Source organism: Brienomyrus brachyistius, chromosome 5 (assembly GCF_023856365.1).
Source record: "Brienomyrus brachyistius isolate T26 chromosome 5, BBRACH_0.4, whole genome shotgun sequence".
NCBI lineage: Eukaryota > Metazoa > Chordata > Actinopteri > Osteoglossiformes > Mormyridae > Brienomyrus > Brienomyrus brachyistius.
In genome coordinates this window covers 449,102-476,933 of record NC_064537.1, presented here as the reverse complement: position 1 = coordinate 476,933, position 27,832 = coordinate 449,102, and the positions used below count along the sequence as shown (strand labels likewise).

Sequence of the window (27,832 nt, the reverse complement as noted above, 5' to 3'; positions counted from 1 at the left end):
TCGCCCTTCACACCACCCTGGCATCTTACACTGCTGTCGCCCTTCACACCACCCTGGCATCTTACACTGCTGTCGCCCTTCACACCACCCTGGCATCTTACACTGCTGTCGCCCTTCACACCACCCTGGCATCTTACACTGCTGTCGCCCTTCACACCACCCTGGCATCTTACACTGCGAGTGTGTCCGTGTTCGCTTCATACCGCTATTTTGTCTAATATTGCTGTCGCGTCTCACACTGTCGTCATGCTTCACACCACCATTGCATCTCATAATGCTGTCGCATATCAGACGACATTACTCTTCACACCACTTTCACACTGCCATCAGATGTCACACTGCCATCTCGTCTCTTCCCACTGTCGCACATCACACTGCCATTGCATGTCACACCTCCATCTGATGCCGTCTCACACTGCTGATGTTTCTCACACTGCCATCCAGCTGCAGTTACGTTTGCGACCAGCCCCGAGGCCCACTGTCCAGCCCACACCTGGGGCGGCGGCAATCGCGACTGTGTGGCAGGTGCAGAGCGTTCCTGGCTCGGGCGAGAGCTGCGTCGTTATTATACCTGCAGGGTGTCCAAACAATACTGTTTCTGTGCCCATAGGCTAAAGTGCTTTGCTGAAAACAGAGTTGCTCAATACTCAGCCATGGTGCCAAATTTCAAAATGCTTCCAATTGCTGTACATATGACCATATCTCTGTATTTTAATGCTGTCAAACAGTGCACTCCCCAATGGAGAAGAGTTTACTCTCCTGCGGGACCTCTCTGTTGGGTAGACAACCCAAAGAAAGCCGTGATTGTGACTTTTACACTTGTTTTTGTTCTACAGGAGAGTGAAGGGCTGCCCTTTGTCACCTCACAGCTCCATTTGCACTGAATGTACTTTACAGGCAAACGCCCGAATGGTGCTGCCTCTGCAGTGCCTTATTGAGCAGCAGCTTCACTTCGTCATGAGGATGTCAGACGGCTGAAGGCGGATGCTAACGTAGGATGGCTGCTGGTTTGGCTGGCTCAGCCTGTTTCGGGCCCCATCATGCCTGCCCGCCCGCGGCCCCTGTGCACGCATGCACGCACACACACACACATACATATACATGCACACACACACACACACACACACACACACATACACGCACACGCACATGCACACACAGACAGGTTTGTAATTATGTCTTTGTAGAGACGCTCCATTCATTTCTATGGGGACAACGTTGATTGTATTCCCAGAACTTTGTGGGGACCTGAATAATTTTCCCCACAACGTCCAAATAACAGGCTTTTATTACATTGTGGGGGACATTTGGTCCCCAAAATGTAATATTAACATAATCCAGACACACACACAATCCATGTATTCATATCTTTGTGGGGATTGTTCATTCATTTCTATGGGAAAAACCCTAATCCCAACAATGACAGCCTTAACCCCCACCCAGCCCTAACCTTGACCATAAGTAACCAAGCAAAATACAAAACTTTTACAATTTTTAGTTACTTGATTGCAGTCACAGATTTTTTTATAAAATTCAGTTTCCCCTTGTGGGGACCAAAAAAAAAGCTCCCTTTTAGGTCCAAATAAAAGTTTAAAATCACATTGTGGGGACCAAATGTCACTTGTGACTACACACACATGCCCAAACACACACACACACACACGCACAAACACACACACACACTATATATGCGAACAGGCATCTTATACTAACTTGTATGTGCAAACAAACACCTTTCAGACCGGCAAACACCTTACACACACAAACTTCTTACATACATACTTGCTCACCTTATACATGCACACAGAGAGGAATAGACAGCACATGCATACATACACACAGACCATCTAGCACCTTACACACATGTAGAAAAGCTAGCAGACAATATCACACACACACACACGTGTGAACAGACAGACACCCAATATACAAAGACATACACAGCATTCATGCAGACTCACAGACATACACAGCATTCATGCAGACTCACAGACATACACAGCATTCATGCAGACTCACAGACAAGCACAGCATATGTGTGAGAATGTAATGTCAAGAGGGGGTTACTTCAGGTCCAGAAAGTAGAAGTCCAGCCCAAGATTTTGTTTCAACCAACCAGTTGAGTGTAAAAAGTCAGAGTCTCAGAGTTCTCAGCTTTTTATTACTTTCTGGACCTGGACCTCTGGTACTGGCAGAGCAAAGCACACTGAGACACAAACGCACACATGGAGAGAGCTGCGCATGGCTCCAGGACGACTACACGTCAGCTGTGTGCTCGCAGCCCCAGGGCCCCCCTGCATGGGTGGGAGCCCCACCCCCTAGGAGCCTGCTCTTCAGGGAAAGCAGGAGGGAGGGAGAGAGAGACTGTGTGTGTGTGTGAGAGAGAGAGAGAGAGAGAGAGAGAGAGAGAGAGGGCTGGACAGGTTGGGAAGGACAGGGCAGGAAGATCAGCACCTCCATGTGCAGGACAGTGCGAACAGTGACTCCACAGTGGAAGGACAGGTATCAGTGAACAGTAAAGCCAGTGACAGCAAACCGGACAGCTAACAAGGGCAATTTGTTAGAGGCGGCAGGTCCAGCAAGTGGACACGCAGCACTGAGCTCTTCCCGACGCTTCTCCACTCCGTGCTCCGAAGGTAAGGCTCATCTGTGTCCCTCTGTCGTGCGATGATGTCCCCGCTAACGGCGGCAGGAATGGCTTCCTAGGGGAACAGCCCCAGGCCTGTGACACCGATACAAATCACAGGAGTGCTGGCTCCTGTGCAGAGATCTGGAGCTCCGTTCTTATGTATACTGTGGGGATGGTCTGTCATTCGTAAATACACCATGTGGGTCCCTTAAGCGCCGTAAGCTGTAGGGAGCAGGCAGGCACCACACGGCCACCAGCGGTGCATTTGCAACAGGTGGGTAAATTACCTTGGCAGCATGACGCTGCACACCTGTCACCACTGATACCCGGAGAGATACCTGCACAAGCTTTTCCGACACACTGATACACACCCGTCACCGCCGATATCTGGAGAGGCACCCGCACTGACTTTGCTGACGCGCTGATACACACCTGTTACCGCACATATTGGGAGAGGTACCTGCACAAGCTTTTCTGAGACGCTGCTACACACCCGTCACTGCCGATATCCAGAGAGGTACCCGCACTGGGTTTCTGCCGATATCCGGAACGGGACCCGCACTGGCTTTGCCAACATGCTGATACACCCCCGTCACTGCCGATATCCAGAGAGGTACCCGTACTGGGTTTCTGCCAATATCCGGAAAGGGACCCGCACTGGCTTTGCCGACATGCTAATAAACCCCCGTCACTGCCGATATCCGGAGAGGTACCCGCACTGGCTTTCTGCCGATATCCGGAGAGTTACCCGCACTGGCTTTGCCGACGTGCTGATACACCCCCATCATTGCCGATATCCGGAGAGGTACCCGCACTGGCTTTCTGCCGATATCCGGAGAGGTACCCGCACTGGCTTTGCCGACGTGCTGCTACACACCTGTTACCGCTGATACCCAGAGAGGTACCTGCCTGGGCTTAGCTTACATGCCAGTAGACACTTGTCATCGCCGATACCTGGAAAGGTACCAGCATGGGCTTAGTTATCAATATAAATGGAACATGTAATACATATTTGAGATATTACATAAAATAACGTATCATATAAATTCTGCATTTTTATAGCTGAAGTATGTATGCATATATAAATATGAAATCATTAGCGCTCTCTGGTGAGACAAACACAGGTTTTCATAGATTTCCAAAAAAAGGGGTGTGGCTAACAGCTCATCCAACAGAAAGCCCAGGGGCAATAGCTGGCGGGGGCCCCAGTTGGGCCACCACTTGAAGCATTCCCAGGGGGCCCCAGTTGGGCCACCACATGAAGCATTCCCAGGGGGCCCCAGTTGGGCCACCACATGAAGTATTCCCAGAGAACCCAGAGTCTCAGGGTGCGTCCGTAGCCCAGGGTCCGGCTCGGCCAGCCGCTCACGCTAGACTCTCAGAACTCTTGGCTGCCTTTTCATTTTTTTGTACAAGATTAATGACAGTAATATAATATCTTAATAAACATAAATATTAGTGCCCCGTGTTTGTTACACGTCACGCCCGGTGACTGCATGAGACAGGCGTCAGTGGCTGCTGCCTTGCTAGCCCTGTTCCATTGCTGTGGAGCTCAAGGCATGGTGCCCGCAGCTAGATATTTAGGCTTTGGGACACTTCCTAGAACACTGCTGGACTAGCTTACGGCTACTCGTGGGTCAGTGAGAGCCACCGGCAATGGTGGACATCCTGAGAACAAAAGCACATCTGGACAAATTTTTAAATGTAATTATTTTGTTATAATGTGTAATATATAATATACAACCATATAAATTGTTTTTAAAATTAAATGTACACGAAAACTACTGTATCTCGCTTATCTTTAAATTAATAGCAGATTTTCACTGCTTTAGCAAAACCTCATCACTCATATTATTACGTATGACAAAAATATTTTATTAGTAATTTCAACTGCATTACTATGTGACACTCTCTAAAAAGTGTGGGGGCAAGGTGATTTTGGCTGATGACAGAACAGTGGGGCTCAGAGTGCTGTCCCCAAGCAGGAGCCACCGAACATGGGGCCCATCCTGCGGGGGAATGGCCTGCAGCCGCAGCGGTACTGGCCCGGTGACAGTAGGTGTGACTGCAGGGTTCAGCGACTGGCTCCGTCAGTTGTGTACACTCTGATAATGAGGCTTGGAGCCATAGAACCGCAGAGGTAGAGCCAGGGGTACTTGGTGAGGTCTGGGAACAGAGTGCATGGGGCGGGGGGGTCTTTGGAGGATGATGATGCCATCAGGCGCGTCAGGGCTGAGAAGTAAGGCTCCCGCAGGTGTATCCGTGGGAACACAGTGGTAGCGGGCTCTCACGGCCTTCGAGTGAGCGCCTGAGTGAGGGAGAGGGAAACATGTCCCTGCAGGCCTCGCTCTCCTGTGGTCCTGCCAGCAGACTCACACATGCTCACCCTGCATATTAACGGATGGGCAAGCGAGTACCGGGCTGGAATGCTGTGTCACATTCTCACATACAGTAAATAGAGCAGGTAAGATGGGCTGCAAACCATATCCTCTGAGCTGGTAGACAAATTCAAAGCAGGTACCAAGGACCTATGAAGGTCTATTCTTAGCTGAATTTTGTTCTCTCTCTGGGTGATTGGATCTGCGAATAAGGTTCAGTTTGTCATGTGAGAGAATAATTACCTGGGAAAGCTGCACAGTTAACCAGAACCTTCTTTTTTTGATCCAGGTCTTGAACCAAAGGAATGTCTCAAGCTTCAGTAGTACTGCTGACACACGGTAACTGAAGCAGAAGCATTCCCACTGTGCCCTTACAGCAGAGTTCACATATCCAAAGCTCACCGAGCGCCTCCATGCCTGCAACACCACCCCCACTTCCCATCATGAGTACTGCTAAGGAACGCAAACCCAAGAAGCCCCACTACATCCCCCGCCCCCCAGGCAAGCCATTCAAGTACCACTGCTTTCAGTGTCCCTTCACCTGCAACGAGAAGTCTCACCTCTTCAACCACATGAAGTATGACCTATGCAAGAACTCCATTTCCCTGGTGACCAAACAGGCTAAGACCCCAGCTGACTCCTCCCCAATCTCCACTTCCATCGAACCTGTGGATCCAGCCACACCAGCAGTTCCGCCATTGACGGCACCGGTAGCTGTCATGTCCCCTTTGGGGCAGAGCCAGAGCCCTCCGATGGACATCTTGCCAGAAAAGCGGGGTACTGCAGAGGAGCGAGAGACAAACCCTAAGGGGTGCGATGCTCCCAACGCCTCAGAAATATCGTTGAGTTCTCCAGACAAAGATGCTGACAAACAGCGGACAGAGACCACAGCACGACCCTCAGCCTTCTCACCTGTCCATCGCGACAGCGATAAGGACACACCGCCAACTGTACACAAACCCGAGGCCTTCTCCCCGCCTGTCCCCCCATTCTACCACCCCCCCTCTCCATGGAGTCGTCCGGCTGCTTTCATCCCGATCCCACCCTTTGAACACAAACAGGGCAACATCCCAGGATCCAGTTACCCTGCTCCCATTCTCTCGGAGTGCCCAGCTTACGTGTTCCCCGAAACCCCGCTGCTCCCAGTTTATTCCCCATACCTGCTTCCAGGTGGTCTGCATGAGCAGGACCGTGAGCACCCCATACGACCCTATGTCCTAGACCCCCAGAGGCCCCTGCTGACTCGTTCCCTGTTCCCAACCCCTGCTCTCCTCCCCATGCCAGAACACCACTACCGGTATATTCAGTCTCTCCATCAGACATCCCCACTTCACTATGGGATGTACCGGGCTCCCGAGCAACACCACCCCTCGATAACAGGGTCAGAGCACTTGCGCACAGAAATGTATGTCAGGCCAATGGCAGCTGGGGAGTATGGAATTTACCCACATCGCCACCTCCAGGTTGAGGGGAGGAGCACAAGGCTGGCTGGCCATGACCAGGGTGAAGGAAAAGTGCTGAGAATGAGTCCCAAGGCTGGCTGTGCTGCCTCCGGATCCCCAGATAGGCCAAGCACCACCGATTTCTCCCAGAAGGACTCCGGCAATGCCCATTCGCAGCCAGGGGGCAGAAATATGGCTTCGCTCCACCAGTCGGATGAAGGTGCCCATACCACACAGGCAGTGAAGAGTGAGTCAGCCAGCCAGGCAAAATTCTCACCTGAGTCACAGCAGGAGGGCTTTACGCCCATGGATGAAAGGTAAGACACAGTGTCAGTTTTCAAACACTGTCCATGTTGCATAATCCCTTTGACTTAAATGCTTGCATTTCAAATGATTGTAGTTGCTGCCACCATTTCAAATGGTTAATCAATGTCTACCTTCTCTTACTCCAGGTTAACAGAGTATAAAACAGAGACTCAAGTTTTTGTAACTAAAGAGAAGTCAGGAGATGAGCAAGAAGAGAAGGAAATGGATGAGAATGAGGAGATTGTTCCTCTGAACCTCTCCAAGAAGCAGGCAGCAGACATTTGCAGCAGCAGCAGCAGCAGCGGCAGCAGCAGGAGCAGTCCAGTGCCACTGGAGGCACAGCAGGACATGCCCCTGAATCTGTCTCTCAGGGTCACCATGGAGCCTCTGTCCTGTGGATCAGGAGGGAAGGTGCCACCGGTGAGGCAGCGAACCCCCCGTGACAATGCCTTGCCGAGCCCGGATGTGTGTGAGGAACAGAAGCAATCAGCAGCCTTCGCCCTCTGCCAGCTGGCCGGCTCCATCCACTGCGACGTGAATCCTGAGCGCTCCCCACGTTCCCTCAGCTGGGATGCCGGAGACTCTCATGCCATGCCAGAGGCCAAGTCCGAGGCTGCAGAGACACCGGCCACTTCCAGCAAGGTTCAGAAGAGGTCCGGCTGCAAGGCGCCCAACAAAGTGAATCAACAGCAGGCAAAGAGGGTGAAGCCTGCCAGCTGCAGCGGAGGCAACAGCAGGGCCCTGAGGAAGAGATCGCGGTGCTCCTGAGGCAGCACCAGCACTACCATCAAAGGACAGAGCTGAGAGTCTGTCAGCAAGCTGTGCTGGATACATATCACTCCAGCAGGGACTGAGCTGCTCTTAGACCAGTGTGATGTTGAAACGGACCTCTTCCACTTTGCCGTTAACACAACTGAGTGACGGCCTTAGACTTCTTACAGGACATTTTTAAAGCATTACGAGGCCAGTGAGAGAGACACAACAGCATGGAAAGGCAACAATGAAAGACAAACATTTTCTCACAAAATCCTATTTGTTTTTGTGAACTGTGAATATGTTAGTGTAAATTCCACAAGGATTTTCCATACCATGAACAAAAATATCTAATTGCATATACAGATTGCATTTTCTTTTAAACTCTTCTGTTCCGAAATGTATGATTCCTGCAGCATATTTATTGAAACAAAGGGAACAGCACTAGGTGATGGTGAAGCTTCCAAAATGACCAGCTTGAATAAAGTATCTATATGTACATGGCTTCTTCTCGGTCCTCTTTCAACATCACACACACTGAGGCAAAGATAAACAAAATAATTGATTCTGAACAAGTGATTTCAGTATGTGGGTATCTTATACCACTCACTGCCACATCAAACACACCATTAGCCACACACTTTATCATTCATTCATTACTGAAGAATCAGCATGACAGTTAGTGGTCTGACAGGGTCCTTTCTCTTAGAAGATCTGTCTAGCACAGTGATCTCAGAGTGTCCCTCAGGCCTCAAGAAGCCACGCTGTGCCGAGCAATATTCCTAGGACATTTACGACCATTCTTTGTTGTTCTCCATAAGCATCTCTGTCATGTGTTCTGGATTGGTCATCCATTGCTTGCTTCTCCCCCCACACCCAAGTGAGGAACACAGAGTTTCTAGAGTCACCTCCAATAATGGGGTGGATCTTTACGAGGCATCTACCAGCACTGACAACAGAATGACACTTGAAGCATCAACAGCTGAAATCCTCCTTATTCCATTAACTTGCATGGCACATTCACAGTGGCTGTGATCATAAGTCAGCACTTCGGCTAAGGGGCTGACAGTCAGCTGCCACATCCATTGGTCCAGGATCATACTGGTTTTAGGTCTGTAGTGTTAGCAGGGCGAGTGGAGAAAGTCATGGCCTCCCCCAAATATCTTTAAGTGCATAATCCAGCACGTGAAGTGAGTATGTGACACCCAGGCATGACAAAGCCAGTGCTGGATGCACCTGTATCCCAGCAGCTGTAAATATCCTTCAAAACCAGTGTAGTGTCTATGTGTGGATGAAGGGGAGAAGGGGCGGAGCTTGAGGGATGAGGACCAGTGGCAAAAAGTGGCAGGCAGGCAGGGCGGATCCATAAACAGGTGAGTAATAGGAGCCCAGAGTGAGGTGGCCCACCTGTTGTCAGGCGCAGAGGGAGCAGGTGCAGCGGCACCCTGGAGCGGTGAGTGGGGCCCACGTGTCCAGGCTCGCCAGCTGAGCAGACTCACTCACGCGGGTACGCCCTCTCTCAGGTGTGCCTGTTTCTGCACCCCAGGCTACAACGGTAATTTCCCCTGAGCGTGTTTGAGCCTGCTGCCTGGCGCTCCGAGCAAATGTGACAACACGACTGGCAGTGGGACAGGAGGAGCCGGCAGGAATGCCTGACCTCAGGTGACGCGTTGCATGGCGGACGCCTTACCTGCAGTGTCTACCCTCAGCGAGGAATCAGGCGGGCAAATCTCAAAGCCGGCTAATGATATGGTGGCTTATGTCTTTCACAGCACCAAGCCGTGAGATGTTACACAAATATTACATAAAAGGTGCCTTAAAATTCAAATGATAGTGAGGGAAACCAAAGCAACACTATATCTGCAGGCAGCTAATAAAAGCAGGGTGAAGTTAGGGCAGGAACATTCCAGGCCTGCTGACCCCCTGGACATCTGCTTTCGGCTGATTTTGTCCAGGTCATGTGAGCTCTGTGTGACTGGGCCGGGTTAGCAGCGCCGGGTTAGCAGGATGGATGAGAAGGTTGTGTTCTGGAGACTGAAGGAAGCACAATGTTGGATTTGCACATAATTTCTCCATCAGTAATGTTGGTTTGGGGGCTTCCCACCACTACTGACTGGGACACTGTAAAGTAACACACTACAGCTCCTTGTCTACTGACTGTAACTTACAAACTGTCCAACTCTTGAGATTGTTGTCAGTTGAAGGGAGGGTCTTCCAGACAGCAGCATGTTAATTTTGGGTGGCAGGTTCACTACACCTGTTGTATGTAGCACTGGTCCTAGCCTACTTGATGGCTTCAGCGAGCACCACCACTGGCACCTCCCAGTCCAAGGCAAAGTGAAATCAGCTGGCAAGTCAGTGACCCCTCCGATCTTGGTGCTCTAGGCAAGTGCTTATGTCATCTATAGGATTCACCGTCCCTGGTCATATGACAGCCAGCTTGGATTCAGGACCCGAATCTCAAATAATAGAAAAAAGTGAACTTTTATTAATAGGTGATTCACATCAAAGTATTTAATCATTTAACCAAAGCATATTCTGGATTCCACCAAACTCTGATGAAAAAAGTGAAGATAATTACCATTCAGCTACAATTCTGCCAACAACTAGCCGCAGCTACACTGACATCACTCTATGTCTTCAGATGTGCTGGTACACACTGTCTGTCTCTTCAGTGTCCAGATGAACAGCTCAAAAGCTCTATAGGAGCCTTAGAAATGACCCAGCTGAAAACGTTACCCCTTTGACTGATGGACTGTGTTAAACACAGTGTTTCAGGTTACTGACCTGTTGCCTATTAATTCTGCTACATTTTTTTGGACCGCATGTTTCTGCCACCATGTTCATTGGATATTCTTGTTTATTTTTGCTTCCTGTGTTGATAGAACAGCCTGGGCCTTGTCACAGCCACGGGACAGAATTGAAGAAAACAAAAAAACAAAAGAGAACCTCATAATGTTCCAAAACAAAGACAAAAACGCGGCAATCGGACACACCCGGGTTTTACACACACAGCTCTCCTGCCTGCCAGACCTCTCTTTGAAAAGCTGACGTCTGAGTACTCAGTGCTGACACCCCTCACTGTGAGATGGCAGGGCTGGACTCTGAGCTGCATGGGAGTGACCAAGGATAAGATCATAGCTACGAGCAGATAGAATCCAGAATACCCAGTTAGACTATAAACCATCCAACTCGCAAAACCAACTACAGCTGAGAAAGCCTGTGAAGGCAGTGCATAAACCTTGACCAAAGTGATATTAAGCAGACTGATAGACTGGCTGCAGGCATGGGTGATTATAGACCGCCACCTTCTGGGGGGGTGTGGCTCTGCAGGATGAGCACGCCTACGCACTGCGCAGGTGGATGGAGCACTTCTGTTCGCCTGCACATGAGAGCCTTTGCCAGATTGACTTTCTTTCCATCCCACACTGTAACTGCATATTTTCAGCGAGTCTTTTTTTTCTCCCATTTTGAAAATAAAAGTCTTTTCTGTCATAGAGACGCCTGTTTTCTTTATGCTGGTGAATGAGTCGAGTGGAAAAGCAATTTCGAAACTCACCAGCAATTTCTGGACGTTTACAGCTCATGTTTAAATCCATCCATCTTCCATGATCACTCAGCCAGCACAAGGTCCCTGTGAATCTGGATCAGATCCGGTCCGTAGCTGGATATTGTTAAATCCATTTTGCCCACTGTCTATAACACAGGGCTCTGCTGGGCCGTGGCTCTGCAGGGTAATCTGTGTCTGCAGTGTTTCGCAGATCCCATGTCTGGCAGAGTGATCATTTTACTTTTGGTCCCTTTAGTAACGCTTTAAACCCCTTTGATGTACCTTATAAGAGAGCAATATGAAATATGTAATGATGGAGTTTTGCTACCTGTGCAATAAAGGTAATTATGTCTGGTAGGCGTGTTGGTCAAGCGAGGAGCATTTTATCACTAAAACAACCAATACATGCAGCTGCTCTGCTATCTTTTGTCCCCGGGTAAAAGAAGGCCAATTATCTAGCTATCCTTTGGTGGGTACCCATCAACACCAGCTGAGGTGCAGGGCCAAGTGGCTGGAGTGTGTAGCAAGCTTTGCAGAGCCCTTACACAAGCGGCCCCTATGTGTACCCCTCCAATGGAAAGGGTGCCATCATGAAGTGCCCTTCTAGTGCACAGAATGTGATACAGTGCCCTATAAGGTGCCCTTACAGTGGTTAAAGCTGCCCCTATATGTACCCCTCCAATGGAAAGGGTGCCATCATGAAGTGCCCTTCTAGTGCACAGAATGTGATACAGTGCCCTATAAGGTGCCCATACAGTGGTTAAAGCGGCCCCTATATGTACCCGTCCAATGGAAAGGCTGTCATCATGAAGTGCCCTTCTAGTGGACAGAATGTGATACAGTGCCCTATAAGGTGCCCTTACAATGGTCTAAGCGGCCCCTATGTGTACCCGTCCAATGGGAAGGGTGCCATCATGAAGTGCCCTTCTAGTGGACAGAATGTGATACAGTGCCCTATAAGGTGCCCTTACAATGGTCTAAGCGGCCCCTTTGTGTACCCGTCCAATGGGAAGGGTGCCATCATGAAGTGCCCTTCTAGTGGACAGAATGTGATACAGTGCCCTATAAGGTGCCCTTACAATGGTCTAAGCAGCCCCTTTGTGTACCTGTCCAATGGAAAGGGTGCCATCATGAAGTGCCCTTCTAGTGGACAGAATGTGATACAGTGCCCTATAAGGTGCCCTTACAGTGGTTAAAGCTGCCCCTATATGTACCCCTCCAATGGAAAGGGTGCCATCATGAAGTGCCCTTCTAGTGCACAGAATGTGATACAGTGCCCTATAAGGTGCCCATACAGTGGTTAAAGCGGCCCCTATATGTACCCGTCCAATGGAAAGGCTGTCATCATGAAGTGCCCTTCTAGTGGACAGAATGTGATACAGTGCCCTATAAGGTGCCCTTACAATGGTCTAAGCGGCCCCTATGTGTACCCGTCCAATGGGAAGGGTGCCATCATGAAGTGCCCTTCTAGTGGACAGAATGTGATACAGTGCCCTATAAGGTGCCCTTACAATGGTCTAAGCGGCCCCTATATGTACCCGTCCAATGGGAAGGGTGCCATCATGAAGTGCCCTTCTAGTGGACAGAATGTGATACAGTGCCCTATAAGGTGCCCTTACAATGGTCTAAGTGGCCCCTTTGTGTACCCGTCCAATGGGAAGGGTGCCATCATGAAGTGCCCTTCTAGTGGACAGAATGTGATACAGTGCCCTATAAGGTGCCCTTACAATGGTCTAAGCGGCCCCTATATGTACCCGTCCAATGGAAAGGGTGCCATCATGAAGTGCCCTTCTAGTGCAGAGAATCTGATACAGTGCCCTATAAGGTGCCCTTACAATGGTCTAAGCGGTCCCTATATGTACCCGTCCAATGGAAAGGGTGCCATCATGAAGTGCCCTTCTAGTGGACAGAATGTGATACAGTGCCCTATAAGGTGCCCTTACAATGGTCTAAGCGGCCCCTTTGTGTACCTGTCCAATGGAAAGGGTGCCATCATGAAGTGCCCTTCTAGTGGACAGAATGTGATACAGTGCCCTATAAGGTGCCCTTACAATGGTCTAAGCGGCCCCTATATGTACCCGTCCAATGGAAAGGGTGCCATCATGAAGTGCCCTTCTAGTGCACAGAATGTGATACAGTGCCCTATAAGGTGCCCTTACAATGGTCTAAGTGGCCCCTTTGTGTACCCGTCCAATGGGAAGGGTGCCATCATGAAGTGCCCTTCTAGTGGACAGAATGTGATACAGTGCCCTATAAGGTGCCCTTACAATGGTCTAAGCGGCCCCTATATGTACCCGTCCAATGGAAAGGGTGCCATCATGAAGTGCCCTTCTAGTGCACAGAATGTGATACAGTGCCCTATAAGGTGCCCTTACAATGGTCTAAGCGGCCCCTTTGTGTACCCGTCCAATGGAAAGGCTGCCATCATGAAGTGCCCTTCTAGTGCAGAGAATGTGATACAGTGCCCTATAAGGTGCCCTTACAATGGTCTAAGCGGCCCCTATATGTACCCGTCAAATGGAAAGGGTACCATCGTGAAATGCCCTTCTAGTGCAGAGAATCTGATACAGTGCCCTATAAGGTGCCCTTACAATGGTCTAAGCGGCCCCTATATGTACCCGTCCAATGGAAAGGGTGCCATCATGAAGTGCCCTTCTAGTGGACAGAATGTGATACAGTGCCCTATAAGGTGCCCTTACAATGGTCTAAGCGGCCCCTATATGTACCCGTCTAATGGAAAGGGTGCCATCATGAAGTGCCCTTCTAGTGGACAGAATGTGATACAGTGCCCTATAAGGTGCCCTTACAATGGTCTAAGCGGCCCCTTTGTGTACCCGTCCAATGGAAAGGCTGCCATCATGAAGAGCCCTTCTAGTGCAGAGAATGTGATACAGTGCCCTATAAGGTGCCCTTACAATGGTCTAAGCGGCCCCTATGTGTACCTGTCCAATGGAAAGGGTGCCATCATGAAGTGCCCTTCTAGTGCAGAGAATGTGATACAGTGCCCTATAAGGTGCCCTTACAATGGTCTAAGCGGCCCCTTTGTGTACCCGTCCAATGGAAAGGCTGCCATCATGAAGTGCCCTTCTAGTACAGAGAATGTGATACAGTGCCCTATAAGGTGCCCTTACAATGGTCTAAGCGGCCCCTATATGTACCCGTCAAATGGAAAGGGTGCCATCGTGAAATGCCCTTCTAGTGCAGAGAATCTGATACAGTGCCCTATAAGGTGCCCTTACAATGGTCTAAGCAGCCCCTATATGTACCCGTCCAATGGAAAGGGTGCCATTATGAAGTGCCCTTCTAGTGGACAGAATGTGATACAGTGCCCTATAAGGTGCCCTTACAATGGTCTAAGCGGCCCCTATATGTACCCGTCTAATGGAAAGGGTGCCATCATGAAGTGCCCTTCTAGTGGACAGAATGTGATACAGTGCCCTATAAGGTGCCCTTACAATGGTCTAAGCGGCCCCTTTGTGTACCCGTCCAATGGAAAGGCTGCCATCATGAAGTGCCCTTCTAGTGCAGAGAATGTGATACAGTGCCCTATAAGGTGCCCTTACAATGGTCTAAGCGGCCCCTATGTGTACCTGTCCAATGGAAAGGGTGCCATCATGAAGTGCCCTTCTAGTGCAGAGAATGTGATACAGTGCCCTATAAGGTGCCCTTACAATGGTCTAAGCGGCCCCTTTGTGTACCCGTCCAATGGAAAGGCTGCCATCATGAAGTGCCCTTCTAGTGCAGAGAATGTGATACAGTGCCCTATAAGGTGCCCTTACAATGGTCTAAGCGGCCCCTATATGTACCCGTCCAATGGAAAGGGTGCCATCATGAAGTGCCCTTCTAGTGGACAGAATGTGATACAGTGCCCTATAAGGTGCCCTTACAATGGTCTAAGCAGCCCCTATGTGTACCTGTCCAATGGAAAGGGTGCCATCATGAATTGCCCTTCTAGTGGACAGAATGTGATACAGTGCCCTATAAGGTGCCCTTACAATGGTCTAAGCGGCCCCTATATGTACCCGTCCAATGGAAAGGGTGCCATCATGAAGTGCCCTTCTAGTGGACAGAATGTGATACAGTGCCCTATAAGGTGCCCTTACAATGGTCTAAGCGGCCCCTATGTGTACCTGTCCAATGGAAAGGGTGCCATCATGAAGTGCCCTTCTAGTGGACAGAATGTGATACAGTGCCCTATAAGGTGCCCATACAGTGGTCTAAGCGGCCCCTATATGTACCCGTCCAATGGAAAGGGTGCCATCATGAAGTGCCCTTCTAGTGGACAGAATGTGATACAGTGCCCTATAAGGTGCCCTTACAATGGTCTAAGCGGCCCCTTTGTGTACCCGTCCAATGGGAAGGGTGCCATCATGATGTGGCCTTATAATGCTACCCCTGCGGCCACATGGTTAAGTGACCTTTCCAGAACAGAAAATAGGATGCAATGCTGTGAAGTAAGAGTTTCCATCCCATGTCCATAGACTGGAATACTTCTTGTTATTTACTGCCCTTGGGGAGGTGAGGGGTTAGTTACTGGAAGATTGATTGGCATTTACATTTTTTCATATGCAAACAAAATATGTGAACCTGATGATTCACCAAAATTTTTAAATATTTAGTTTTATTTTCAGAAATTAATCAACCCCTCCAGGGAATACTGGCCATAGACTATGATTCGTGAATCGGGCTTTGGGAACCAAGCTGGAAATGGCCCTCCTGTTCCTAAGAAACTAGAAAACATGATGAAGTGCCCAAACAGATGCTCCTTCAGTGATGAAAATGTGATGCAGTTTACAGCTGTGGCCAAAACGTTCGAGAATGACTGACGCTGCACTTTGTCCCCAAACTTTGCTGTCACCTGCATATATCTTGGTATGTGTCAAAGGAGAGCATGATGGGATATTTGAAAAGAAGCATTCTAATGTACCTTTACTTGTGCAAATGGCAAGTAAAAGCACCATTTCATACCTGCATTTCATATTTGCATACCTGCAGTTTTCCTAATTTGTAAAGCAAACCAAGCTTGGGTTGGGTACATCCATGGTTAAAGTATGCAGTATTTGTGTATATGCATCTGTGTGTGTGTGTGTGTGTGTGTGTCACATGGGATGGGAGCTCCATAGAGTGGCACGAGACATCATACCCCCTGGAGCACTGTGCAACATAAGACATGTGTGTGTGTGTGTGTGTGTGTGGGGGGGGGGGGGTTGTATGAACACAATTACAGGGGTAGAGTGCAGATTAACACAGTGCACATGACACAATCAGAGGGCAGAACACAGTATGCGCATGAATGGATTGTACATAATATAGTGGCTGGAATATAGCAGCAGAATATAAATATGGTATATAACCTATGTACAGAACTATGAACAGAATAATGTAACTATTTGTACATAAAACAATATTGAATATAAATTTTCCATAGGGCCACCCATTGCCTTCAGAGCACCTACAGTTTGTCTAACAACATTCAACTGCTGAACTCTGTAGGGCAACATCAGGCCATTCTTTGAGAAGAAAAGCCTTCAGCTCCAATGGCAGCCCAAACCATTACAGATTCCACACACTTTAGCTTAAAGACATCCTCTGGCTCCAACCAGAAGAAAGAAAGTTATGTGTCTTTGTGCATCGGCCTTGGATTCAAAGAGTTTCCAAGCAGCAGCAGCCTGGTGAAAACGTCTGGCTGAGAGGCTCACAACAGGCAGCTTTCGCTGAGACTGGGTCACAGGCTCATTCACTCAGTACTCCGGTAAACTTTGAAGTTGTACTTTTGTGATTTCCGTGAGCTTTGATCAGCCTCTGTGCTGATCCAGTTTGCAGTGTTAGGTGTGTGCTGTTGCCATTTTTCACAGTTGACTGATATATCAAAGAGTTAATTGTCACAGACAATTTATAAATGACACATTTTGCAAATCAACATTGAACCTAATATGGATTTTTACCTTTGAAGTTCTGGTGTATAAGTTCAAATGTAGTGCTGAAACACTGATGTGACTTGAAGGCCCCAATTCCCCGGAAATGCACTCTGCTGGCATACCTGCTATTCCAAACTATATCACTGCTACATGTCTGTCCATCCATTCACCCAGTCAAGCATATGCTTCAAGTCAGGGCTGCTTTATATATGAGAGGTGAGGTCTGCCACACACTCAGGTCATCGATGGAGTGGCTCCTCAGAGCAGAACACTATCAGTCAGCAGAGTTGGTTAATTCCGCTCAAGAGAGTAAAAGTCCAGACCGGGATTTTCTTGCAGCCAACCAGTTAAGTACTCTGTGACTGACTCTCTATGTGCCACCTGCACACACAGCTCTCAGTATGTTCACAGTACTCACCTGATATTGTATTCAAATGAGAATTCACTGCCATATCCACAGCCATATATGCTGATGTGTCTAAATTATTTTTTTTATGACATAACTATCACCTGCAGTGGTTAGCACTGTCGCCTCACACCTCTGGGACCCGGGTTCGAGTCTCCGCCTGGGTCACATGTGTGTGCATGTTCTCCCCATGTCGTCGTGGGGTTTCCTCCGGGTACTCCGGTTTCCTCCCACAGTCCAAAAACATGCTGAGGCTAATTGGAGTTGCTAAATTGCCCATAGGTGTGCATGTGTGAGTGAATGGTGTGTGAGTGTGCCCTGCGATGGGCTGGCCCCCCATCCTGGGTTGTTCCCTGCCTCGTGCCCATTGCTTCCGGGATAGGCTCCGGACCCCCCGCGACCCAGTAGGACAAGCAGTTTGGAAAATGGATGGATGGATAACTATCACCCACCATTGACAGTATGTACAAAGCAAGAAGTTTTCTGGTTGCAAGTACAATATCACCCTCTACTGGTCAAAACTACTTACAAAAGACTTCCGTGGCATTTTATTACCATTTGTGTAAAGGTATTATTCATCCACCTATCAATTTTCCAAGCCAGTCTTCAGCATGGAGCTGCAGAGAGCCAAAGGAGGGACGCACTCCATCACAAGACAGACACATGGTGTCACTTGAGGAATCCACCAAATCACTTTTTTGGATGGAGGGAGGAGAGCAGAGCATGCAGGAGAAACCCACACGCAGCAGGAAGAACAAGCTGACTCCACACGTGCTCAGTAGAGCCAGGATTGCATGTGTAACAGTGTAACTGAAACTCTATTTTCATAATCAAAAGAAAAACATCAAACGGCACATAGAGTCACACACACAGTCATCCGCGCAACTGATGGCGTCTGCCTTTGGGAAGGTGTGGGCGTGTAGTCCATTACATCAGCCCCTACCTTTCCGGGCAATGGGAGTTCTGGGAAGCCTGTTTTCATGTGAAGTACTGACATCATGCTGCCCCCCATCATTTCCTGTAATGTTCTGGAGAGTCTCTTACCCAATATCAGGGCAGAGATTCAATATGATGGTGTGATGACAGAATGAAAGTGGGCATTTCTCGCTCCACAACACAACACTACCTGCATGGGAAATAAAAAGAGCACAGAAACACACAAGGAGCCACGGCAGAAACTGGCAGGTGCTCGTCTCACTCAGCACCGTCACCCACCTGCCCTACTGCAGTACCACTGCTAGTCTGAGGGGGGCACAAGTGGGCATTTAGATGGCATTTTCCACTAGTGATAAATTGCACAAGGTTCATGTTTGTGCAAAATGTTTTTAAAAAAAAAAAAAAAAAACTATAAAAAAACTATACACTAGTCGTGATATTTTTTAAACATTAACCGCACACGGAGAATTGCAATGGCTGAACAATCAGTGACTGGCTCAGTTGAGAAGCACTAGAATAACATGCAAATAGAATTTATGTCTTTATATATTCATATTTAATTGACAATTTCTGGTTATTTCCTGGTAACACCACTTCAGTTCAATACATTCTTTCAATATGTGGGTCTCGTAATACTGAATCCAAACACTGACAGTTATAAATTCTCTTTCTGCAAAAAACAAAAAAGCACTAAGTGGGCCGACTGAGCTGGAGCAGAACCTCTCTCTCTCTCTCTTTCTCTCCCTCTCTCTCAGCTGTCAGCTGTTTACAAGCAGGATGGCGCTGTAGTGTGTAAGTCCCCTTAAAAGCAGTCTACTGACTGGGTTTCTGGGTTAACTGGTGAGACATAACAGCCGGTACTTGTGGGTAGCTACTGCCCAGTGCATTGTGGGACTTTGTGATTCAGGTTTGGACAAGTTCTGCATACTTGCCTGGGTCTGATGGATCATGTTAGTCGGTGTGCAGTTCAGCCGCTCAGCTCCAAGTTACCCACCTCAGGGTATGAAAAGCACTGCCCCCTGCCAATGCTGCCCCCGCGCACACATGCATGCGCACACACATGCGCCATGCCATCCTAATTAAGTTTATGAGCCTATAACGTAGCTTTGGAAATGTCACATTTTTTACATATTTACATAAGAATCAATACATGTGCAGAAATGAGTGAGACGCATTAATTATCACATTTAAATGTTAAATGTAAGAATGGATAAATAATCACGTACCAGGCTAATCAAGGGCCAATTCTCTGCACGAGTTGGTGCAGAGGTGTGCTTGTCTGAAATGTGGCCAGCTTAGCCACACTCCATCCATCCATCCATCCATTTTCCAAACCGCTTATCCTATTGGGTCGCGGGGGGTCCGGAGCCTATCCCGGAAGCAACGGGCACGAGGCAGGGAACAACCCTGGATGGGGGGCCAGCCCATCACAGGGCACACTCACACACCATTCACTCACACATGCACACCTACGGGCAATTTAGCAACACCAATTAGCCTCAGCATGTTTTTGGACTGTGGGGGGAAACCGGAGTACCCGGAGGAAACCCCACGACGACATGGGGAGAACATGCAAACTCCACACACATGTGACCCAGGCGGAGACTCGAACCCGGGTCCCAGAGGTGTGAGGCGACAGTGCTAACCACTGCACCACCATGCCGCCCCCCTTAGCCACACTCGTCAGTGTAATTCATAATGCCAGCCCACAGTGTGCTGCTTACACAGTCATTCCAGAAGGTTCACCAATGCAGTGTAAAAGTCACAGTCCACACTGGACAACACTGTAGAGACTGGATGCCACGCAGAAGCCCAGAAACAAAGATCTGCAGGGACCCACATGTCTCCAGAATGACGAGCTGGATAGTAGGTCAGCTTTTGAGAATCTCTTCTAAGCATTCCATGTTTGAGAAAGTAAGCAGGAATGTTGAATCTACTGGAAACATCTGCTTACGAATCTTCATGATCACTTATTTCTGCACATGCCAAATTTCTGAATTTCTATGAAACATACAGCGAGTGGAATAACTAATGAAAGACAATGATCCTCTTCTTCTGGTTATCCTCATGAAACACTGGGGAGCATTTATCGTACAGGATTATTTGACTAAGGCGTTTAAAAATGAAGGCTTAGCAGCTGTCAAGCAGCAAACCCACAGGCACACGCACTCAGGTAACCAGGTAACCCTAACCCTAACCCCAGAGCGACCAGGAGGGAGCAGGGGCCAAGCCGAAGAGAGACTCCAGTGAAAAGAAACTCCGTGAGTCCGGCAATGGAGGCGCACCAAAGAAGCCTCAGGTCCGACTCACAGGAAGGGGTTCCCGCTGAGGTGGTCTCCGGGTGCGGCTGCAGGGGACAGGGGCAGCAGGGGCTGGGGCAGGTTCCCAGGCACTTCCAGGAGGCCCGGAGGCCCCACGGCCGCCAAGGTGGGCGGCTGGGTGAAGGAGGAGGTCAGTGCTGGGGACTGGCGACTCAAAGGCAGGGGCAGGGAGGCGCTGTAGGGCAGGGCAGAGCCAGGCAGCGGCGACGTGGAGCTCGGGCGCATCTGGTTAAGGGTGAGTCGAGGCTGGTCACTGTGGAAGGGGTTGGTGGGCGAGGGGGCGCTCAGTCCTGGGGGCGGAAACAGAAGCAATGTATTACCTGGGGCTAACAGAGCAAGGGGGTGGGAGCCATGACAACTGGCAGAGGAGTTTCACACCAGTGATTCCCCCCGGGAGGGCATAGAAAAGATACCAAGGGCGTGCATATGATCCAGGTGTGGAACAATTGTGGAACAGAAATAATGCTGAAAGACATGTGGGAATTGAAAATGCTGAACATTTGTTGCTGAATTAATGAACAGAATGTGACATACAGGGCACCTGCCTAATTTGTTTTGATTACCATAAAAGGCACGGTTGGCCGGCAGCAGTAATGCTCAGGCCCCCAACTCTGTACTCTGCTGCCCCCTGGAAGGCCACGAGTATCACCAGGGACCCATTTCACCCAGGCCCCCACGTCTGCACTCTGCTGCCCTCTGTAAGGTCACGAGAATCACCAGGGACCCATCTCACCAAGGCCCCCACCTCTGCACTCTGCTGCCCTCTGTAAGGTCACAAGAATCACCAGAGACCCATCTCACCAAGGCCCCCACCTCTGTACTTTGCTGCCCTCTGGAAGGTCATGAGAATCACCAGAGACCCATCTCACCAAGGCCCCCACCTCTGCACTCTGCTGCCCTCTGGAAGGTCACGAGAATCACCAGGGACCCATCTCACCCAGGCCCCCACCTCTGCACTCTGCTGCCCTCTGTAAGGTCACGAGAATCACCAGGGACCCATCTCACCAAGGCCCCCACCTCTGCACTCTGCTGCCCTCTGTAAGGTCACAAGAATCACCAGGGACCCATCTCACCCAGGCCCCCACCTCTGCACTCTGCTGCCCTCTGTAAGGTCACGAGAATCACCAGGGACCCATCTCACCCAGCCCCCCACCTCTGCACTTTGCTGCCCTCTGGAAGGTCACGAGAATCACCAGGGACCCATCTCACCCAGGCCCCCACCTCTGCACTTTGCTGCCCTCTGTAAGGTCACGAGAATCACCAGGGACCCATCTCACCAAGGCCCCCACCTCTGCACTCTGCTGCCCTCTGGAAAGCATTACAGGTGCACTTCCAGACGACTGAAAAGCTTCTACCCGAGCACCATCAAAGAACTGAAGTGCGTTAAATAACTGTTCATTGCATTTAAGTATTAAGTGCCCCCCCCAACCCTCATGTCTTTCACTGCCACCCAGGGCATTAATGGCACAAAAGTGCAATATCCCGGGGACTCATTGCAATTATTGTAAATCGAACCACTCTTATACTATTTATATACTCCCACCTTGTATATTCCTTTGTACACAGAAACACAAAGTTTATTGGCCTGTACTGCTCGTAATTTTACTTGCATGTGTGTGTAGCTTAATTTGCAGAGCTATGCTAGTGTTGTGTTGAATCTGTTTCGGGGACACACCTAATTTTATTGTACATTCGTGCGATGACAATAAAAGGCTTCTATTCTATTCTATTCTATTCTATTCTACTGTTCAGGCCCCTGCCGGTCGCTGGTATTTGTCGGGCGATGTCAGTAATGCTGTTTCCACAAACCTTGTGGCTTCATAAACCCCTTCTCTGCTACTGTTCAGGGAGTTTGCACTCACCCGATAAGAAAGGGTTCTTATTCTTAGCTGGGGGGTTGTAGGGAATCAGCGTGTCCAGGTTGACCAGTGAGGCTGCCGTGGGGCCCAGGAATGCCTCTGGGGTGCGGCAGCTCCGGGGGCTCGGCTCGCCCAGGGTGTCCCCAAGTCGGGACAGGTCGAAGAGCTCTGGGCTGCCCCCGCCCCTCCCATTCATCTGATCCCTGGACACTCTCTCCACACCTGAGGGCATTAGAGTGAATGCATCCAAGAAAACAGGAAGAAGGAAAGAGGAAAAGGAGAAAGGGTAGAAGAGAAGGAGGAGGGGGACACTTACCTCCAGGACTTCCAGGGCGGGGGAGAAACAACTGTGGGGGGGCTTCTGGCTCTTTAGGGACCTCCATGGGAACTGAGAAGGGGTCCAGACCAGAGGCACCTGCAGCAAAGGTCAGCTGAGATGAGGCTGCATACTGCTGTATGCAGTCAGACACGATTTGAGTCCCACTCCATACTCTGCCCTAGATAGGTATGTATTCTATATATAGAGACCATAGTGTCTGTACTTCTACTTTTGCACATGTATCAAACATGTACATGAGCTCTGTTCCACATAGCTGAGCGTCGAGTAGCAGTACACATGTCCTACCGGTGTGAGCAGGCGAACTCCAGGCATGGCTGATGGGATTGGGGCTGGGGGCAGTGGGCTGGGCCTCCCAGGGGTCCGGAGGAGAATATCTTGGGACCCAAGCCTGAGAGGGGCTGCTGGACAGAGGCGGCGCCGTCCAGGGGCTGCCAAAGACAGGCGTGTCGGAGCGCACAACCGCTAAAGGTACGATAGGAGAAAGAGCTGTCAGGGAATTCTGCCACGGCGGCTACTCAGTTCACAAAGAACAAGCTGCCAAGATGGATTTTCACTGAATGTTCGCCACTGGACATCACTGTCTCATGCCTGATTCACACATTAGCGCAGTGAGTATTTGCTGCTATTTCAGCACAAAACAAAACAATGCCCACAAATAGTAGTAACAGCTCTCTTGCTCGGTGAAGGCACTGTGTCTCCCTCTCTCTCATACCCCACACTTATCCAAAAGACAGGTGGACAAGTTAAGCAACACCAAAGGGCCCAGAACACAAAAAACAACCAAGTGGCATCAGAGAAGCAGCTCACGCACTAACAGAATCCCAGGGATCAGAGGTGGGTAGGATGACGGCCTGAGATTCCCAGGGCTCGCTGTCCAGAGGGGCAGCAGGATCTGGTCCAAAAATATCCACTAGGTCCACCATTGCCGACTGGTAAAGGGTCAAAGAAGGACACTCACTGGAAAGCACTGCAGTGATTAGAGTAATGGACCACGTATGACAAACTCAAACAGAGCCTGTGCACTTGCGTGAACATGAGGGGGGCGCAGGCTTCTTCACCTCCCTTGTCCCCGACTCGCTCTCCCGCCGGCTGGCTTCTAGCGCCTTTTGAAGCAAGGACTCATCTCCCTGGCGGGTGCGTTGCTCCTATTGACACATAGAGGGCACTAATCATAATGAGTGGCATTCCTGCTGGTACATTCACAGGCACCCTGCTCTCAACACAAGGCCTTGAGCCAAGGGCAAAGAGAAAGTCCATCAGCTGCAGAGAGGTGCAGGATGACTGCCAAAGAGGATGGAGCCAGAAAGAGTGCTTCTTTGTAGGTTAGACAACATCAAAGGCTGCTGGAGTGATTCTGCCACCCAGAAAGGACAGACAAGACTAGACTAGGATTGAGAGAGAGGAAAAGTCTAAAGCCACGACAAGAGAAGAAGCAACCTGCTTTTGAAACAAACCTGATCCGCAGATACCTAACAGAGAAATGCTATTGGTGGGAAGGAGCTGTGAATTAAACATGGAAGACGGATGTTGAAGAGTCACAGGGATAGGATAAAGAACCTTGGAAAAATCAGGAGCCAATCGTTATACCAGAAAGGAAAGCAGGAGACCACGTGGGTGAGTGACACAGGTCTGTGATTGTTAGCATCAGCATCAGAATCAACTTTATTGTCATGCAGACCACTTGCCATGATAAGAATGAAACACAGTTTATCAGGTCTCGGTGTGCGCAGTAAATAATAAAATACTACAAGAAATATCAAAACTAGGTATAAAATAGAATAAACTAAGATAAAACCTCTGTAATGAAAAAGTAACGAACAATATTGCACAACTGTATATCAGAACACCAGCGGCTTAAACTGCAATTTGCAAGAGTGAGTAACAGAAAAGACAGAAAGACAGCAGGACCTGTATGTATGTATTCGATACAGGACAGAGAGACAGGGCAGTGTATGTTAGAAAGACAGCGGGACCTGTTTGTATGTATTCGATACAGGACAGAGAGACAGGGCTGTGTATGTTAGAAAGATAGCGGGACCTGTTTGTATGTATTCGATACAGGAGAGAGAGAGACAGGGCAGTGTATGTTAGAAAGATAGCGGGACCTGTTTGTATGTATTCGATACAGGAGAGAGAGAGACAGGGCAGTGTATGTTAGAAAGACAGCGGGACCTGTATGTATGTATTCGATACAGGAGAGAGAGAGACAGGGCTGTGTATGTTAGAAAGACAGCGGGACCTGTATGTATGTATTCGATACAGGACAGAGAGACAGGGCAGTGTATGTTAGAAAGATAGCGGGACCTGTATGTATGTATTCGATACAGGAGAGAGAGAGACAGGGCTGTGTATGTTAGAAAGACAGCGGGACCTGTTTGTATGTATTCGATACAGGAGAGAGAGAGACAGGGCAGTGTATGTTAGAAAGACAGCGGGACCTGTATGTATGTATTCGATACAGGAGAGAGAGAGACAGGGCAGTGTATGTTAGAAAGACAGCGGGACCTGTTTGTATGTATTCTATACAGGAGAGAGAGAGACAGGGCAGTGTATGTTAGAAAGACAGCAGGACCTGTATGTATGTATTCGATACAGGAGAGAGAGAGACAGGGCAGTGTATGTTAGAAAGACAGCGGGACCTGTATGTATGTATTCGATACAGGAGAGAGAGAGACAGGGCAGTGTATGTTAGAAAGACAGCAGGACCTGTATGTATGTATTCGATACAGGAGAGAGAGAGACAGGGCAGTGTATGTTAGAAAGACAGCAGGACCTGTTTGTATGTATTCGATACAGGAGAGAGAGAGACGGGGCAGTGTATGTTAGAAAGACAGCGGGACCTGTTTGTATGTATTCTATACAGGAGAGAGAGAGACAGGGCAGTGTATGTTAGAAAGACAGCGGGACCTGTATGTATGTATTCGATACAGGAGAGAGAGAGACAGGGCAGTGTATGTTAGAAAGACAGTGGGACCTGTTAGTATGTATTCTATACAGGAGAGAGAGAGACAGGGCAGTGTATGTTAGAAAGACAGTGGGACCTGTATGTATGTATTCGATACAGGAGAGAGAGAGACAGGGCAGTGTATGTTAGAAAGACAGTGGGACCTGTATGTATGTATTCGATACAGGAGAGAGAGAGACAGGGCAGTGTATGTTAGAAAGACAGCGGGACCTGTATGTATGTATTCAATACAGGAGAGAGAGAGACAGGGCAGTGTATGTTAGAAAGACAGCGGGACCTGTTTGTATGTATTCTATACAGGAGAGAGAGAGACAGGGCAGTGTATGTTAGAAAGACAGCAGGACCTGTATGTATGTATTCGATACAGGAGAGAGAGAGACAGGGCTGTGTATGTTAGAAAGACAGTGGGACCTGTATGTATGTATTCGATACAGGAGAGAGAGAGACAGGGCAGTGTATGTTAGAAAGACAGTGGGACCTGTATGTATGTATTCGATACAGGAGAGAGAGAGACAGGGCAGTGTATGTTAGAAAGACAGCGGGACCTGTATGTATGTATTCAATACAGGAGAGAGAGAGACAGGGCAGTGTATGTTAGAAAGACAGCGGGACCTGTTTGTATGTATTCTATACAGGAGAGAGAGAGACAGGGCAGTGTATGTTAGAAAGACAGCGGGACCTGTTTGTATGTATTCGATACAGGAGAGAGAGAGACAGGGCTGTGTATGTTAGAAAGACAGTGGGACCTGTATGTATGTATTCGATACAGGAGAGAGAGAGACAGGGCAGTGTATGTTAGAAAGATAGCGGGACCTGTTAGTATGTATTCTATACAGGAGAGAGAGAGACAGGGCAGTGTATGTTAGAAAGACAGCAGGACCTGTTTGTATGTATTCTATACAGGAGAGAGAGAGACAGGGCAGTGTATGTTAGAAAGACAGCGGGACCTGTATGTATGTATTCGATACAGGAGAGAGAGAGACAGGGCAGTGTATGTTAGAAAGACAGCAGGACCTGTATGTATGTATTCGATACAGGAGAGAGAGAGACAGGGCTGTGTATGTTAGAAAGACAGTGGGACCTGTATGTATGTATTCGATACAGGAGAGAGAGAGACAGGGCAGTGTATGTTAGAAAGACAGTGGGACCTGTATGTATGTATTCGATACAGGAGAGAGAGAGACAGGGCAGTGTATGTTAGAAAGACAGCGGGACCTGTATGTATGTATTCAATACAGGAGAGAGAGAGACAGGGCAGTGTATGTTAGAAAGACAGCGGGACCTGTTTGTATGTATTCTATACAGGAGAGAGAGAGACAGGGCAGTGTATGTTAGAAAGACAGCAGGACCTGTATGTATGTATTCGATACAGGAGAGAGAGAGACAGGGCTGTGTATGTTAGAAAGACAGTGGGACCTGTATGTATGTATTCGATACAGGAGAGAGAGAGACAGGGCAGTGTATGTTAGAAAGACAGTGGGACCTGTATGTATGTATTCGATACAGGAGAGAGAGAGACAGGGCAGTGTATGTTAGAAAGACAGCGGGACCTGTATGTATGTATTCAATACAGGAGAGAGAGAGAGACAGGGCAGTGTATGTTAGAAAGACAGCGGGACCTGTTTGTATGTATTCTATACAGGAGAGAGAGAGACAGGGCAGTGTATGTTAGAAAGACAGCGGGACCTGTTTGTATGTATTCGATACAGGAGAGAGAGAGACAGGGCTGTGTATGTTAGAAAGACAGTGGGACCTGTATGTATGTATTCGATACAGGAGAGAGAGAGACAGGGCAGTGTATGTTAGAAAGATAGCGGGACCTGTTAGTATGTATTCTATACAGGAGAGAGAGAGACAGGGCAGTGTATGTTAGAAAGACAGCAGGACCTGTTTGTATGTATTCTATACAGGAGAGAGAGAGACAGGGCAGTGTATGTTAGAAAGACAGTGGGACCTGTATGTATGTATTCGATACAGGAGAGAGAGAGACAGGGCAGTGTATGTTAGAAAGACAGCGGGACCTGTATGT

General features: G+C 48.9%; 2 protein-coding genes and 1 long non-coding RNA gene across 5 annotated transcripts in view; 2 read left to right on the top strand and 1 right to left on the bottom strand.

Annotated features, from left to right (window-relative positions):
- The first annotated feature begins 2,373 nt into the window (after positions 1 to 2,373).
- Positions 2,374 to 8,007, top strand: LOC125741822 (zinc finger protein 750-like). Its single transcript, XM_049013214.1, has 3 exons — positions 2,374 to 2,636; positions 5,297 to 6,766; positions 6,902 to 8,007. The coding sequence occupies exons 2-3, from the start codon at positions 5,421 to 5,423 to the stop codon at positions 7,521 to 7,523; spliced, it is 1,968 nt and encodes a 655-aa protein (XP_048869171.1). The 5' UTR covers positions 2,374 to 2,636; positions 5,297 to 5,420; the 3' UTR covers positions 7,524 to 8,007.
- A 1,968-nt stretch (positions 8,008 to 9,975) lies between these two features.
- Positions 9,976 to 27,832, bottom strand: part of epn3b (epsin 3b) — a 32,102-nt gene continuing 14,245 nt past the window's right edge. The window contains exons 6-11 of the mRNA XM_049013215.1: positions 23,897 to 23,983; positions 23,650 to 23,767; positions 23,124 to 23,300; positions 22,815 to 22,913; positions 22,502 to 22,720; positions 9,976 to 20,929 (exon numbers count right to left, since the gene is read on the bottom strand). Of these exons, the coding sequence (XP_048869172.1) occupies positions 20,625 to 20,929; positions 22,502 to 22,720; positions 22,815 to 22,913; positions 23,124 to 23,300; positions 23,650 to 23,767; positions 23,897 to 23,983 (1,005 nt within the window). The 3' untranslated portion in view covers positions 9,976 to 20,624. The remainder of the gene's footprint in view (positions 20,930 to 22,501; positions 22,721 to 22,814; positions 22,914 to 23,123; positions 23,301 to 23,649; positions 23,768 to 23,896; positions 23,984 to 27,832) is intronic.
- LOC125741824 (uncharacterized) lies at positions 21,394 to 21,937 on the top strand. Of its 3 annotated transcripts, none has more exons than XR_007397870.1 (3): positions 21,394 to 21,478; positions 21,547 to 21,682; positions 21,819 to 21,937. It is a non-coding gene; the product is annotated as an uncharacterized LOC125741824 (long non-coding RNA). The 3 variants fall into 3 exon arrangements; XR_007397871.1 differs by having other exon boundaries at positions 21,887 to 21,928; XR_007397872.1 differs by lacking the exon at positions 21,819 to 21,937 and adding an exon at positions 21,751 to 21,814.

What these genes read in the sequence shown, in the direction of transcription:
- LOC125741822 (XM_049013214.1), top strand. Translation starts at nt 5,421, where the DNA reads ATGCCTGCAACACCACCCCCACTTCCCATCATGAGTACTGCTAAGGAA. An exon ending in TTTACGCCCATGGATGAAAG is followed by an intron (nt 6,767 to 6,901) that starts GTAAGACACAGT and finishes CTCTTACTCCAG; the next exon opens with GTTAACAGAGTATAAAACAG.